This window comes from Ictalurus furcatus, chromosome 11 (genome assembly GCF_023375685.1).
Source record: "Ictalurus furcatus strain D&B chromosome 11, Billie_1.0, whole genome shotgun sequence".
Classification (NCBI taxonomy): Eukaryota; Metazoa; Chordata; class Actinopteri; order Siluriformes; family Ictaluridae; genus Ictalurus; species Ictalurus furcatus.
In genome coordinates, this window is record NC_071265.1 from 10838204 (window position 1) to 10855372 (window position 17169).

Sequence of the window (17169 nt, forward strand, 5' to 3'; positions counted from 1 at the left end):
ATGGCAGCGCATCAACTGGATGATGTAATTCAGAGATGGGTGAGTGAACAGCAAATCATGTGAATGAAAAGGTATTCATTAGTAGATGTATGAAGAACTGTTCAAATTAGAATTAAAAATGGCGTTAGTATTAGAATGGTTGCATTGTATTTTACAGTATGACGAGTAACTGGTAATTAATAGGTAATTCATTGGGAAGTAAATGGTAAATGGCGCACTTATATAGCGCTTTTATCCAAAGCACTTTACACGGTGTCTCATTTACCCATTCACACACACACTCACACACACCAATGGTAACAGAGCTGCCATGAAGGTGCTAACTGGCCATCGGGAGCAACTTGGGGTTCAGTGTCTTGCCCAAGGACACTTTGGCATGTGGAGTCACGTGGGCCGGGAATCGAACTGCCAACCCTACGATTAGTGGACAACCCACTCTACCACCCGAGCCACAGCCACCCCATAGCAGTTAGTATTTAATAGGTTAGAAAGTTCAGGTGTCTATAGTACTTGGGGCCATAAGGCAATAATAATAATGATGTGGTATATACAAGTAATAGTATTACTTAGTATATTGTACTTTGTAAATGTAATAGTTAGCATAGAAAACACATATTGTTTCAGTATTTACGTAATCATTATCAGTATTCAAATATTATGAAAAAAATTTGGAAAGTATATATTTTTACACAATTTGTAGATTTAGGGGAGCATGGTGGGTTAGTGGTTAGCACATTTGCGTCACACCTCCATGGTTGGGGGGTTCGAATCCCACCTCCACACTGTGTGCACAGAGCCTGCATGTTCTCCCCGTGCTTCAGGGGGTTTCCCCCCCGGTACTCCGGTTTCTTCCCCCAGCCTAAAGACATGAGTTGTATGCTGAATTCTCATTTCCAAATTGTCCGTAGTGTGTGTGAATATGTGTGCAATTGTGCCCTGCGATGGGTTTGTCCAACGCCTTGTTCCTTGGTATAGACTCCAGGCTCCCCCCTGACCCTGTGTAGGATGAGCAGTATGGAAAATGGATGGATGGTGGATTTATTAGTAGGTCCTCTGTAATAATGTGGTAAAATAAAGTATATTTTGTTTAAGGTAACTATTCCCATCTTTGTGGTATTCAGACCATAATCAGATATAAGCAATATTATACTGTAGGTACATATACAAGTAACTCCTTTGTAAAACAATAGAACCAGGACTGTCTTTGTCATAAGAAAAACATAACCAGGCAATACTACTAGGTACATATGCTAGTAAGTCTTTTGTAATATAATGGAAATGGTATTGTAAAATGTAATGCACTGTATATTGTACATGGTAATTAAACTGCAGCTATTCTCTTGTCTTATGGCACTATGTACTATGAAGGCCACCTATCAACTGATGCACTGGTCTCTCATCACAGCTCAACCATTGTCCACAAAATAAAGTTCAGAATACATCATCGCCAAGGCCATGTTGAAGTATTAATTGGGTGGGGAAGTTGCAATTAAGTGAATCTTTGAGTAGAAACCTGTTCATTTTCACATAAGTTAAAACGCACTCCATATCCAATACAATATATACATGTACAATTTAGTATTTACCCCAAAATACTTGTAATTACCAAATGCTTATATATTACTTACCTCTTACCTACTTACCTATGACATACTAATTACTCACCACATCATTTCATATTATTACAGCTAATTACTACATACTTCACTATTAATTACCAGTTACTAACTGTACTGTAAAATAAAGTGCTATCACTAGAATTATTGTAACACATTCACATTAGAATAATAGTGTAGAAAAAACAAAGTGTTACGGTGTGCTATGACCACTATGACTAGAAAATACCCAGAAATGTGCCTATCAATGTAACACAATGGATAGCAATGTAATGCAACTGAAGCAATGTAGTGCATTATTTAAAAGTACATCTCTTTAAGCAGAGCCTTGAGACAATTAAATAATTCGAATAATAAGAGTGCAAAAATACTTCTGTTTTAGAGAAATACCCAGGGAAAAGATTTGAAAGCAGAAGATCATGAACTCTTTCTGAACGTTGGTCAAATGTGCATTGCTCAGGGTGACAGTGCACAACTGCTGGATTTTATCAGCGATGAGAAAAATCAGGTGAATATGGAAGTCTTTCTGGTCATTGCAATGTTGACATGCTTCCGCAAAAGTCTTGCTTAAAAAGTTCCATGTTCATTTTCACATGCCTGCAAATCATGCATTTTCTATGCTCACAATCAACAGATTTTATAACTGAGCCCATGCCCCACCCTAACCCAGTAGGGCTCATACCACTGCACATGAACTAACCCAGTAAGAGTCAGTACTACTGCACACTGCACTTTACTGGACATAGCTGCATCAGCCACTTTATACTATGGATCTCATTTTTGTTGTCAGTATTGCTGCTATACTTGTGCTGTTACATTACACAATAGCTAACAGTTACAGTCTGTGTTTACAGTTTATGTTCTGTCTCTCTATTGTCCTGTGTATTTACAGTGTTGTGTATTTACTGTCCTGTGTATTTATTGTTTTGTTCTGTATATTTATTGTTTTGCACTCATCTCACACTGTTGTGTATTTGCACTTTATGTAGTCTTGCGTACTGTTCCGTGTTACACCATGGTCCTGAAGAAACGTCATTTCGTTCAAATGTATACAAGCTATTTAGAGGAATGACAAAAAAAACAAAAAAACAAAAAAAACACTTGACTTGACTTGATTTGAACTGCCCTACATACATCAGGAAATTGACAATAAAAAAATAATAAAGCAGCTTCCCAATTTCAAATCTCCAAGACACAAGTCGTTACTAGAACACAGTCACAGCTCTGCCATCATTCTGTCCCACTGAGGAAGGTGAACTCCAGGAAGTAGCTGTTCCTACAAAACCATCACTTTGCTGTAATTCCTAAATGACTGGCCTTTTCACCCCTTGGGTGTAAAAATGTAGTTTGGTGGAAAATCAGTCAGATTTCTCGCTCCACTGGTAGCCCTTAGACGCAGTGCTCCATTAAGTGCCCTTGCTTCTCCCAATCCTCTCACCGTTCCACTATTTCCTGCAGAGTCTCAGGAGCATGTGTGTTTTAAACCAGAACTTAGAAGTCCGTTCAGTAGATTAGAAAATAAAAAAAAATAGATTTGTAAATAAAATCAGTGTAAGATGTTTAGGTATAACAATGAACAGGAAACATGGCTTCTATCATGCATGTACAAAGGGAAGTGAGATTTTAAATGCCTGCTACAGAAAGTGAAAATCTCTGCACAAGGTGCATTGAGACCCATAGTTGTTCAGTACAGAAAAAAAACCACTTCAGTTTCTGTTAGTTCAAGCGGCACAGTTTTAGTGTGGAAGTGTCTGATATAACAGGTAGTGCAAAAGATAGGTGCCAAAGAGTAACAATATAATTTAAAATGGAATAAATATAAACATAACATACTATGACTTAGTATTCAGCAGATTAGCTTATGGACATGGCAGTTATTGCAGTAGCAGCCAGGTAAAGGGTGTAATAGTGACAAGAAATTAAATACAATATTTTTTATAAGTACAATAGCGGCATAAATGCAAAAGAGTCAAAGCTTGTGTGTGCATGTGTGTCAGTCAAGTCTCTGAGTATTGAAGAGTCTGAGGGTTTGGGGGAAGAAGCTGTCACACAGTCTGGCCGTGAGGGCCCGAATGCTTTGGTACCTTTTTCCAGACAGCAGGAGGGTGAAGAGTGTGTGTGAGGGGTGTGTGGGGTCATCAACAATGCTGGTGGCTTTGCGGATGCAGCGTGTGGTGTAAATGTCTGTGATGACCCCAATGATCTTCTCAGCTGTCCTCACTACCTGCTGCAGGGTCTTGCAATTTCCGAACAAGACAGTGATGCAGCTGCTCAGGATGCTCTCAATAGTTCCTCTGTAGAATGTGGTGAGGATGAGTGGTGGGAGATGGGCTTTTTTCAGCCTTCACAGAAAGCAGAGATGCTGCTGGGCTTTCTTGGCTATGGAGCTGGTGTTGAGGGACCAGGTGAGGTTCTCCGTCAGGTGAACACCAAGGAATTTGGTGCTCTTGACGATCTCCACGGAGGAGCTGTTGATGTTCAGCAGAGAGTGGTCGCTCCGTGCTCTCCTGAGGTCAATAACCATCTCTTTTATTTTGTCCACATTCAGAGACAGGTTGTTGACTCTGCACCAGTCCGTTAGCCGCTGCACCTCCTCTCTGTATGCTGACTCATCGTTCTTGCCGATGAGCGTAAACTTCTTTGTCCTGAAGACTTTACTGTGGTGGAAAATTTACTGACTGTTAAATGTTCAAGATCTCCTTACAAAAAGTTTCACCATATTAATGATTAGGCATTTTTCTTTGTTAAATAACACGTTTTTTTTGTTTAGTTTTTTTTATTAGCCTTAGATTATGTGGAGGGTTCACCATACAAATCCCTGTGAGTGAACTGTTACTATAGAAACAATAACGTATTAGAGCAAGTGCATTAATATTAATATGTTAATTCACTTTATATTTGAATTACAGTCAGCAATACTGCCCAAGCTGCAGTTAATCAAGCTGGAAAATCAATCACCATCTTCTGACAAATAGGATTAGAAAATTCTTCAGTGCTGTGTTATAAAATGTCTAAAACATGTACTTACTAATAAGTTAAAGAGTTGCTTACTTTGTAATCAGGACATAGTGAAGTCTATGGGTAGTGGTCTCCTAAGGCCACTGATTAAGGAGGTGGTGAGGAAAGAGAGGGATTCTGTACACTGTCAAGCTGTGATCACATACCTCGTACAGGTAAGTAATGTATATTTATTCAAACATGACCGATTTACATTGCCATTCAGTTTGAAAACAATGTTTGTCTTCTTTAGATCTGCAGTGCAGACAACCTCCTGGACAACTTGCTCAAGCAAGTGGAGGAAACTGATCCTGATGCGATTGCAGACACCATCACTCTGCTCATGCAACATATTCAACCTGGTAAGTAAGCACCTGTTGTAGCTAAATGTTAGCGCTAACAGTTCTAACAAGTGTTCAAATATGAGAAAAATGTGCTGATAACTTTAATAATAATTACAACCATTATTTTATTTCTTTTACAAACATCATTGCAGGCAGGTTTCCAAATACCTCAATAAGATCTTAAGATCTTAGAACTATTAACAGAAAACCTTGTAGTTATAACCATCTTACAATGATTAGGTAAAAGAGCATGAATTTTAATATTTCAAAAACATCTACACAGGAAATGATAGAATGTGCCGCCCCCTGCAGTCTGCAGATGTAATTACAGTACCCCTTTTCCCCCCACAACCACCCCACTCTACACAGCGCTGATGAAGCTTGGTGATTCAAAGCCTGCCTTGTTTGGCCTGGCCCTGGATGCTCTGCACAAACAGATCTCGAAGCTACCGGTACCATACACGCGCAAACAGGAAGAGGAAGACGTGCACGGTCTCGGTCGCTGCTGCACTGCTCTGCTGACCTTTGTACAACCATTTGTACAGGAAGTCAAAAGTCAAGATGCAAAGAGTCCAGTGGCAAACACATATCATGCGAGACTGAACACTGTACTTCTCAAATTGTAGGTTTTCATAACTTTGTAATTAGAATATTCAGAGTAGTGTAAAAAAACAAACAAACAAACAAACAAAAAAACCCACACACGCACACATTAAAAAGAAAGTTGTGTTACACTCACCACCTTTCTCTTATTCCATCCTCACACAAGCTACAAGTTTTGACACAAGCTACTAGTTTTTTTATTCAAAGTCTTAATTGTGAACTTGTATGCATTTTGCTTGTATGTGTAGCTGCATGCAGAGTCTGAGGCAACCTCTCCTTGAAGCTCAACTTGATAGGGAGGCTCACACATCCCAAAACTCTCCCCTCTGGAACTTTGCCACAGAGATCATGGTGAGCTACACAAGCTCCTTTCCAGATAAAAAAAATAAATAAAGTTGCTTTCTACTTTCTCATTTATGCTTCTCATTATAGACTACTCTATCAGCTATCCAGGAGCCTCTGCCCAAGCTTCTGCTGTACTATCCCTTGAGAGGGAAAGCAGACGAGAGAGTTGTGCAAGATGACAGTCATTTGCCTGAATCAAGGGCTTGCCTGGCCTACTTGCTCTTCGTCCAGTTTATTGCCATTGAACTGTTCCCTGCTGTTTTCAGGTAGGATGCATTAACTAAGATTTCCTAAGGTCAACTTTTTGTCTTGACCAAGACTGTACCATGTCTTTACCAAATTTGTTGGCATAGAACACGAGTTGGCCTTCTGAGTTTTAAAAAATAGCTTTAAGGAATTAAATCTTAAAAAAAAAAAAAAAAATCATATCTGTGTATTATGTTTACTATGTTTACTATGCTTAAAAACACATTCCAAGTATATTCTGTGCTGGATATTAGACAGTCGCTTTCAAATCCAAGCTAAATTCTCCCAAAATCACTAAACAACTTCAGGCAGATTGGATAAACATAACCTTTTGAAACTCAGTGCTAATATTGCATTTCATTTTGCAAATTTAGCCCAGTGTTTGTCCTGCAGTGTAACATGGAGTACGTCAACATTTTATTGAGCAGGTAATTTGACACATTTTTACATTACATTTAACCAGACCATTGTTTATAAGACCATTACATCATACATAACCTAATTGTGTTTTTATTCTCACAGAAAAGATGAACCATGGATCTTGAAAGGTTTGGTAAGATGAGCTCTTGATATAGCAGTGTGCAGATTATTCTAGCATGTCAGCTAAACATACATTAAGTGATAATGAGTTTATTATGCATCTCACTTCGACTGTTTCTGTGTCTTAAGGACTTGTATGTTAAAAGCTTGGAGAGAGTTCTGGACAACAGTCTTGCAGTAGAGTTGCTAGAGCTGAAGATTTTTCATACAGTTACACAAGTAAGAAAATCACATGGGTTTACACAATTATTGGCACCCCTATGAATTCATATGAGAAAAATATATTTTAAGTATATTCCCATTGATATTTTAACATTTTTTAGTACACATGGGTGACTGCCACTAGTCCTGCCATGTCCATCTCAGTCCCCTGACTTGAAAACCATAGAAAACCTGTGGGGTGAACTGAAGAGGAGAGTCCACCAGCGTGGACCTCAAAATTTGAAGGATCTGGAGAGATTCTGTATGGAGGAATGGTCTTAGATCCCTCGCCATGTATTCTCCAACCTCATCAGGCATTATAGGAGAAGACTCAGAGCTGTTATCTTAAGGGAGGTAGCACAAAGTATTGACTAAAAGGGTGCCAATAATTGTGGCAATATATATATATATATATATATATATATATATATATATATATATATATATATATAAATCTGTGTTGTGTTTACAATTGATTGATATCCATGAGAGCATAATATTTTTGTGAATTTTTGGAACAAAAGATCAAAAAGTTAAACAATAAAGACAAATTTTCACAGGCTTCTTTGCTCATATTTACCAAGGGGGCCAATATTAGTGGAGGGCACTGTAGGTGAACTTTGTAGGTATACAGTTACTGATTGTTGCATCAGACCACTGCTGATCAGATATCATTTTGGCAGTGGACTATTCTTAGAACAGCAGTACGAGTGTAGAAGGCAAAGTAGTGGGGTTTTAAACACAGAGTGTTGACTTTCTTCCCACACCACGGTTTTTCCATGCTCAATTTGTGTTAATCAGGCTCTAGGCCATATTATGTGTGAATGTTTTTGGATGGATATTTTTGGTTGATGACATTTATTTAATCCAGCTGCTTTTAATAATTAACACAATGCAGAGGAACATGAAGTTAAATATTTTCCAATAACAGGGCTTGCCAAAGTGTTTATTTGTCTTATACCACAACAATTTGTCAACAAATACAAGTTTAAATGTATTAATAAATTATGTCATACATTTATTATCCTGGAACGTACACGATACACAAGAGTTAGTTCCTGTTATCACTTACATTATGGCAACTATAAACAGTTGTTCCCTCACCAGCTTCTCTTTTTTTCCCTCTCTCTTGAAGTTAAAAAGACATTTTTAAAAAACCCAACAACAACAATACAGTTTCTCATGTGTACGAGAATCCAGAAGGCATAAAGTTCTGCTCTTAAAACCTTCCCATGGTGGAGAACTTACTGACGGTTGCAAAGTTCTGACACTTAAGACTCCTTTCTATAAATTTCAGATAAACCTCTCCTTACAGATGGATTCAAGATATCAATGATTAGACGTCTTAAAAACATCAACGTGTATTAAAACCAGACTCTAGGCCTTTTTCAGTGTGAATGTTGTTGGCTGGTTGGTGGAATGTTTCTAAACCCAACAGTGACACTGAGATGTTTAAAATCACTTTAAAATTCTTTAAATAAGTAACAAGTAAACGATTAATGTTCTATTTAATTATCTATTTTTGCTTTTCATAACACAGAAGCTAATTCAAATCATGACTCACTGTCCTATCCAGCATTTGGTAAGTGTTGTATAATCACTACTTATTATGTATTTCAATGTACCTGACTAATGCAATAATAATTCCTTTCTTGCCTTTTCAGAGAGTAAAAGCTTTTGTGGTGTTTCAGCTTTTTATAGAGAAACTCAATGAGGAAGCCAAGCATAAATTCTTCAGGTATCTCTGTAATGTAGCATTCTCCACATCTGTACTGTATATTCACATAGTGTATGAATATATATGACAGAACATGTATTATACAGTTGTAAATACAGTGGAATGATAAATCAAAGCAAACTGGTTAATAATACATCTCATACACTTCCAGGTGTATAATGAAAACCAGTCAGCATGCAGGTGTGGAAAGTGTCATTCTCACAAACATCAAAAATCAAGTGGAGCAATCAAGCAAGGTCAGATACAGGTCATTACTGATGATTCAAATTTAGAAGCCACACTTCTAACTTCAAGTATAAAAGTGAAACTTGCGTTTCTGATAGGCTTTTGGAGTGGAAGTAGTCAGAAGCAGATTCTTGAAAAAGATTTTAAATCAGAAAATCTTGGAGTTTCCTAGATTACACAGATTTCATAATGGTCTTTACCAAGCACATTATAAATTCCCAGAATTCATTCATTTATTCACTTTACAGTACTCCTAATAGACTGTATTTTTATCCTACTTAGCATATACTGACTTTACTTTTGCATTTACAGCATTTGTGAGATGTTATTATCTACAGGCTTCGTTGTCTACTTGCGAAACCTATCCTCATGTTAATACAAATACCAACAAGCTAAAGCCCCCTCAGAAACTGCTAGTGCTGCTACTAAGCACATTAATACACAGATTACAAGGGACTACATCAACAAATATCTAACAATATTGGATATATTTGGGTTACTGTTACTGAGAATATTTTTAACAGAAGAAAATGACATTGTTTCTGCTCTTACCCTACCATGATCTGAATTGTATCTGTAGTCAGAACAGATGGACAGCTGGTTTAAGGGGACATTACTGCTAGTCCTCCTGAGGGACACTCTGAGTTTACCTCAAGGCCCAGAGACTGACTTATTGGATGGTATGGACAGGTGGGAAAGTTATTTGTTTGTGTCCTAAATGTTTGTTTCAGTCATTCCAAGCAATGTAATGGTAGTTTTCAAACAAAAGACAACAAATGGTGGCTTTTCACGTGATATTTCTTTGTCTTTTAAGGATATGATTTGGTGTGTTGAGAAACCTAAGGCTTCCAAATGATAAGATTTAGTTTGTTAAGGCAACGATTTGATATTTGACGGTACCACTGAATCCGCTAGGATACAGTATGACAGAAAACAATTTAATTCAGATGCCTCTGATTGATATATGAACAACTTTGTCCTGATTCTGGGGTAGACCTACTGTTAAGTCGTGAATGATGATGACATAGAGAAGAACTATTTTAAGTATCAGAGTTACACAGAGGCCAACCACCTTGCCAACCTATTAAATCATTTAAAATTAAATCATTTAAAAATGAGTACTTTTTTACACACCAGTTGTCTATACTTTTTAAACTAATACATGTATCATCAGTTATAATATATAATCATTGATTTATGATTGTTGCCTCGATTTCCTTCATTTGTCATTTTTTAAAATCGACACATCAATCCATCTGAATGTTGCACCCCTAGTTAAGATGTGTATTTTTTTTACTTTGAGTAAACGATTGTGCTTTTTAGGTTATTTCTTTAGATTCCTGGTGAGTATATATATTTTTTAGCAAGTTATTAATTCATTAGAATCCACTGCAAAGCTAGATAGATTTGTTTATGATCAAAACTATACAGGCTAAACAACAAAAATAAACTCAACCTCTTTTGCATGAATTTCAACAAATAAGGGCAATATAGAGATTTCATTCCAGTTAATTTAGATGACATTGTAGAAAAATGTAAGAATGCTCACTGTACCCCTAACTCTAAACCTTTCTTATATTTTCTTACAAATAAATTCATGTGAACTGTTATGAAATTGCAATCGTGGGTCCATGGTCAGTTCAAAAGCAGTGTAACGCTGGGAAATATTGTCCATAGAGAAAGGGCTGTGCAACTTAAGTAATAAAATGTCTGACACGTCCTAGTGGTTGTGTTATGTCTTGTAATTAATCACTTTCATTGTTCCATAACAGGAGGAGAATGAAAATAAGTTAATCTACAGTTATAATTACTGTATAGAGCCAAAGGGAAAGCTTTACAGGCACTGTAATGTAAAATATCAGAGTCAATATGCTAATCTGTAAAACCATAGGCCTAAATTGGACCACATAATACAGGTATGCCACCTGCCTCTGCCTTGAGAGATGTTTTATTCACATGATATCATTCAGCCCTGACAATTATTTATTGATGAATCTAGGAAAATATCCATGATCCTGCAGCACAGAGCATATGGTAAGCAGGTGGACACTGTAGGGCAGATCTTGTGTCATTCCTAAATAAGACCAGAGTGAGTGATTGACATGCACTGCTCTGGATAGTCTGTCTTTGATTAATTACTTTAACCTTTGACCAGTGTGGTGCAACATGTGATTTAAAATATGTTATTTCAAAGCTCTTATTTTAAGACAAACAAAACAAACAAGCAAACAAAAAACTCAAAACTTATGATGATTAGATAAAAAAAATCACCTGGTATTTTTCTAGTCTTTAACTGTCCAGTTTCTGTGAGTCTGTGCCCATGATAGCCTCAGATTCTTGCTCTTGACTGACAGGAAGGTAACCTGATGTGGTCTTTGTAGACTATCAAACTCAAGGTTTGATGTGTTGTGCATGCTGAGATGCTTTGCTGCTCACCACGGTTGTACAGAGTGCTTATCTGAGTTACTATAGACTTCCTGTCAGCTCAGACCAATGTGGACATTCTCCTCTGATCTCTCTCATCAACAAGGTGTTTCAGCCTGTGGACCCTCCACTCACAGGATGTTTTTCGCACCGTTCTGTGTAAACTCTAGAGACTGTGATATGTGAAATTCACAGGAGATTAGCAGTTTCTGAAATACTCCATCCAGCCCATCTGGCACCAAAGCCATGCCACGGTTAAAGTCACAGAGATCACACTTTTTCCCCATTCTGATGTTTAATATGAACATTAACTAAAGCCCTTGAGTATCTGCATGCATTTATGCATTGTGCTGCTGTCAAGTGATTGGATGACTGGATAACTGAATGAGTGAGCCGGTGTAAAGGTGCTCCTATTAAAGTGATCGCTGAGTATATACTGTATGTATATTTCATCTTTGCATTGTAGGGTCATGGTGTCTCTAAATCTTCTGAGATATCTACTCATCAGAGAGAGAAACAAATCTGTAAGTCTGTAACACACATATATCCCAAAACAGACATTTTTAACGGAACAATTTAAGCTCCATGAATACGATGACCAATTGTTTTGGGGTTTTTTTCAGACATGTATTTGGACAGACCTTTGTAACATTGCAGCGAGCTACATAAAGATACTGCGTGTGTGTCTCAGCATGTCAAAATCATACTGTGGGTCGGAGCTTAAAAGACTTCACGAGGACAGAAAGGTCAAAGCGAAGGGTAAGAAATTTTCACATTTAACTTAAGTCTAAAATATGATAATCTTTTTAACTTAAATTAAATTTAAGTAAATTATATTTCCATCTATAATTGTTTCACCATATTTTGACACTGCTATTTTTGAAAAAGCAGATCCAGTTATTATTATTCTAATTTATCATGAGGTTTTTCATAGTAAAGAACAGCATGTGATTTTTTTCCCTTAACATTTTTGACCCTTTAGAATTGAAAGAGGTCTCAGGAAAGAAATCAGTTCAACACATGATTGTGAAAAACAAAGCTCTAGGTGGAATACCGTGTGAGGCACAGGAGAAGGTAAATCATCTCTCTCCTCATATCCTTAGTATAATGAGTTATAGTGAGTTAAGCCTTAATATATTGAGTGTGAACATATTTGTAATTAACAGGTACTACAGTGTGCACTTGTCACATATGATCTGATGGAGAGCCTTGCATTCCGAATAGAGGAAATCCTAGAGGAGAGAGTATAACATGATCCATGCCTTCTTTTCTTTCCCCTCCCCCTGCCAAGTCAACTTTTAATAGCAACCCTAAGTGTGATCATTATGTACAGTATGTGCTACACTTATTAACTTAAACATTAAATTACACTAGCTAGAAAAATAAGAAAACTCGAATCAGGAGCTGCCAAGAAGAAGTTGTTTACTTACACCAAGAAAAACACATGCCATATTATACATTTGACAGAGTTCAGCGAGTGCATTGTTAATAGAAAGTCTTTATAGATGCTGTATTAGGAAATAGTCTGGAGACAGCAGTTATTCTTGAATACAACTTTTAGGTAAATTCTTAAAAAGTGGGATAGAAAATAAAAGCCATTAGCCTTTATATGTGTTGATGTAGAAGTGCGGCCACATGGCCAGTGTTTGAGCTGTTTGTGCGACTCAGAATTGCGACTGTAAGACTCCAATAAAGTGGATGGAAATTAAATGACCTTAAAAATGTTCACTTTCTTTAACAAAGTTTCAAGGCTTATTTCGATGATGTGAGCTCGAGCTAAACACATCCGCTCCCGCACAACATCCACATGTGGTCTACTGGTGGCCTGCAATGTACAACTGCACTGTGACATCTGATAACCTTATAATAAAACTAACATATTAAAAACAAACAAACCAAAAAAAAACTATAGTTGCAAGAAAAATATTTTTTTATATTTTTGCATTAATTACTCATAAAATTTGACCATAAAAAACAAACAAACAACTTGCCTAACTAATAACAAATAAAAAGCAGTATGTTTTATGTTGTTATTGAAAACACTAGGTAATTAATCATTCACAGGGCTGGAAAAATGATCTAAAGTTCTTAATAACTGAGAGAGTAATATGACCCTCCAACAAATATTTGCTGTAACTGCAGTTCAGACTTGCACAATAGTAAAGAGGAATTTTTACACCATTTGTCCCTACTGAGCTGTTTCAATTCATCACTATACCTCTGGGATTTCTTTGTATTAAACAGCCATATTCACTATATTCACTTGGCCATTCAAAACCACAAAATGTCTTCTATTTAAACCATTCTGTTGTATATAACTTGTAATTGTTTTGTATGTCTGGCGACAAAAAAAAGTTTACAAACTTTTTCTAGCAACTATATTTCTGTTCCATTAACCTAGAAGAGTGTTGTATGAGCATAATGCTGAAATATCATATTACCTAATGATAGAAAATCTTTAATAAAGTCATAAAAGATGTAAGTAAATGTGAGCATAGATCCTGTTACTTACTTTAGCGATGGTCAGCATTCCCTTGACAGCGTCCCCATTACTATGGACAGGTAAGACTTTGAGATTACTGCCAAAGAATCTGGAAGAGAAATCAAAACACAGCCTATGAGAATTGTGTTCAATATTATTAAGAACCCATTTATTCATGTTTTCAAATGCTCAGCAGTGGAGTTCCAGAGTACATTTACTTTTATATTTATGGCATTTGGCAGATGCCCTTATCCAGAGCGGCTTACAGTTATCTCATCTATACATCTGAGTAGTTGAGAGTTAAAGGCCTTGCTCAAGGGCCCAACAGTGGCAGCTTAATAGTGCTGCGGTTTGAACTCATGACCTTCCTATTGGTTGTCCAACATCTTAACCATTGAGCTACCCCTGCCTCATTAATGTTTCATTAATGTTTAATTTGTTTGCTTCATTTAATGTTTCATTAATGTTTAAGATTAATAAAGCACAGTTTTCAAGATTGAGGTCACATTATATATGCACCTGTTCTGCACTGCAGACACAATCTCCAGTTCTCTTGCGCCATATGCTGGCGCCTGGAGCAAAAGAAAGCTGTTTCTGTGGACCTGGACGAACTTTTCAATCCTTTTAAAGAATTCTTCACACTCAGCCTTTTCAGGAAATTCCTCTGGAGTGATCAACAAGAACGCCACACCTGTACATGAGATTAAAATCACACCAATTTTAAGTACAGAAACAAAAGTTTTGAACTGTTTGAGAAGCATAGCAAGTTAAAACATTAATCCTCAAACTTTATGAAGACAGGAATCTCTTTAATTAAAAAAAAATCCACAGACACCTCATTTAAATGTGCACAATTTTTTTTTAATTTTTGCCATTTACTTTTTAATTCCTGAACTTTCCTCTAACAGAATTAATTTGATTAAAATGGCTATTAGATTCAAGTACAACAACTTAATGATGCAGTGTGATTTCAACCATTGTAAAAATTTTTTTTAAAAATCACGCACACACTGGCTATCATGGATTCCTAAGATTCCCGAACCCCATTTTGAGAACTCTGCATTTCACAGTGTTTTTTCCAACCTACTCTCTAAACAAATAATCTGTATGACTGGCTACCATTGATCAGAAAATAATGTTTTACTGTACTGAGAGAAGAATGTAACATTGTTGGGGAACTTCTTTGTGGTGATTGCACATACATTACAGAAGATAAGGTAAGATAGACATCTGGTTCAGTAGAGATGATTCAGCACAGTGATTAGCAGAAAAACTGTAAAACACTGGCATTGGTTAATCTTAAAGATCAGTATTTCTCAACCCTAATAGTAAAATATATCCCTATTTCAAGTCTGATCTCGGGTTACAGTCTGTGTGGAGTTTCACATGTTCTCCCTGTGTCTGCATGGGTTTCCTAGGGATTCACTGATTTCCTCCCACTTCCAAACAACATGCAAGTATAGGTGAATTGTCCATAGATGTGAATGTGTATGTGTGCATGGTACCCTGAATTGGGCTGGTGTCCCACCCATGGTGTATTGGATATGATCCAAATATGATAATTTTGGGGTATAATTTTTTAGGAGGAGTAGCGGAAACACAGATTAGATTGAAGCATTTTCTATATGTCATTGTAACTTTTAACCACCATGCGCTGTCATGAAATTTGCTGCGTAAAGTCCTGAAACCATGTAACAAGTTTCATGACAATGCGTAAATAAAGTCGTTAATGAGAGACAGCGTCACTTCCTGATTTCCAGATTTGTTGGCTTGCTACAAACGGTTTTGAGAATCAAAATTCCATTTGATAGCTTTTCTGCGGATTGGTCTGAAGATATCATTTGGTGAAATTTGGACAAAATTTGTAGTAGGAGTGGCGAAAAAAAGAAATTTTTAACAAAATCCAAGATGGACGAAAATCTGATTAGGTGGAAATTGACGTCATAGGGTCCATTGAACTCATGTTCATAGGAATCTAGGGGCATTGAAATTTTGGCCACGGTTCAAAAGTTATGGCCATGAAAATACTTTAAAATTTGGCCAACTGACCTGTTGGTGGTCCTAGAGCTTTGGGAGCTTGGGGCCCAGATCTGGTGTATTTGTAGCTAAATGTGGGCCAAATTTCACAACTTTTTACCACATGGTACTATGGGCTGCCATACTGTAGACACCCTAGCTAGAATAATAATAATAATAATAATAATAATAATAATAATAATAATATGAAAACAACAGGTAGCTTTCACCATTGGTGCTCGGCCCCTAAATATAATAAACTTGATGATGATGGATTGTGATTTCCACCAATGTAACTAAACAAAGACTGACTCTCTGGACTCCACTTTGAGAACCACTGGTTTAGGGTGTTTCCTTACTGTGATATATCTTAACAAGCCCTTCATGATTATGAATGTGTTAGAGCAGGGAAATATATTTAATTAAGGACTAGAAAGACACAGCTGATGCTCTCCACCTTGGCTTTAATTTTACCTGAGAGAGGAAAGACGAGTGTACCAGGTTCAATACTGTCTGAGTAACGAAGTAGGTGTTTTTGTGCTAAAAGCAGCACTGAAATTTCATTATTCTGTCAAGAAAACAAAAGGAAATAATGTTATATATAACGTTCATTTCAAACAGAGGCCCGAATCTAACTTCTAACTCTATCTATCTAAACAGATAAAGGGGACAAACATGGAAGAATAGCTAGCTAGTTAGCTAGCAGCTCGTGGAAAAATTCACTCTCTATCTACCTGAAGGGAAGTACTGACAATAACAGTTGTTTTCCACAAAGTCTTCGTGTTGTTATTTGCCATTTAAACTGCTTGAAAGATACGGAGATAAGACAATGATTCATAAATAAAAACTAACCGACTAACTTTAAAAATGAATTACAGCTCACAGCAAGCGACTGTTACGTACGGCTTTAAACGGCTTTACTCCACTGACCTCCGCGAGCTGTCAAATTTCTGAGCTTTCATTTCCCTTTAAATTAGCCTCTGTTAATCTTTTGGAAAAGCTGTCATTTTGTTTTATTTAGAGCTTATCCAGAACTTCAGAAGTTATTCACCATTCATTCTTCTAACCAGGATAAAACGGTTACTGAAGATGAAGAAATGAATAAATCTTTTGGAGATTACTCCCGAGTAATAAATCCATCGAGGGCTCTTGCTTCCATGAAATATCACCAATCATTACACATCTAAAATCAAGACGTCCGGTAAATCTGAGGTGATTTATATTGAATGTAGTTAATCTTGATCACGTTGTTTGAACGGCGTTTCTCCTAATACAGAACAATGGCGCCATCTGGCGGTGAACAAGGATCTCACACAACAGTTCACTCCCTGATCGTGTCATTTCTTCATTTAATTATTCCTTTAAACACCGTGTGGGGTAGCATTTTATTGA

At 36.9% G+C, this 17169-nt stretch overlaps 2 protein-coding genes across 4 annotated transcripts in view; one reads left to right on the plus strand and one right to left on the minus strand.

Moving 5' to 3' along the window:
• Positions 1-12584, plus strand: glmnb (glomulin, FKBP associated protein b). The gene is made up of 18 exons (XM_053636247.1): positions 1-39; positions 1999-2124; positions 4679-4789; positions 4867-4975; positions 5327-5579; positions 5809-5911; positions 5993-6171; positions 6526-6579; positions 6674-6704; positions 6821-6910; positions 8433-8474; positions 8557-8630; positions 8782-8866; positions 9436-9545; positions 11746-11803; positions 11903-12038; positions 12262-12353; positions 12446-12584. The coding sequence occupies exons 1-18, from the start codon at positions 1-3 to the stop codon at positions 12527-12529; spliced, it is 1776 nt and encodes a 591-aa protein (XP_053492222.1). The 3' UTR covers positions 12530-12584.
• The window catches only part of LOC128614696 (protein SPO16 homolog), a 6267-nt gene continuing 1430 nt past the window's right edge, over positions 12333-17169 (minus strand). Inside the window, exons 1-6 of one of the 3 annotated variants that reach the window (XM_053636251.1) lie at positions 16708-17003; positions 16512-16579; positions 16252-16345; positions 14281-14452; positions 13792-13870; positions 12333-13104 (exon numbers count right to left, since the gene is read on the minus strand). In XM_053636251.1, coding sequence (XP_053492226.1) covers positions 12985-13104; positions 13792-13870; positions 14281-14452; positions 16252-16345; positions 16512-16574 — 528 coding nt within the window. In that variant the 5' untranslated portion in view covers positions 16575-16579; positions 16708-17003 and the 3' untranslated portion in view covers positions 12333-12984. Of the gene's footprint in view, positions 13105-13791; positions 13871-14280; positions 14453-16251; positions 16346-16511; positions 16583-16680; positions 17004-17169 lie in introns of those variants that run through there. The other 2 variants (XM_053636248.1, XM_053636249.1) reach the window with 2 other exon arrangements.

Excerpts from the sequence above, each read along its gene's own strand:
- glmnb (XM_053636247.1), top strand. The coding sequence starts at position 1 with ATGGCAGCGCATCAACTGGATGATGTAATTCAGAGATGG. Across the intron at positions 4,790-4,866 it reads TGATCACATACCTCGTACAG|ATCTGCAGTGCAGACAACCT; the intron begins GTAAGTAATGTA and ends TGTCTTCTTTAG. Across the intron at positions 9,546-11,745 it reads TTATTGGATGGTATGGACAG|GGTCATGGTGTCTCTAAATC; the intron begins GTGGGAAAGTTA and ends TTTGCATTGTAG.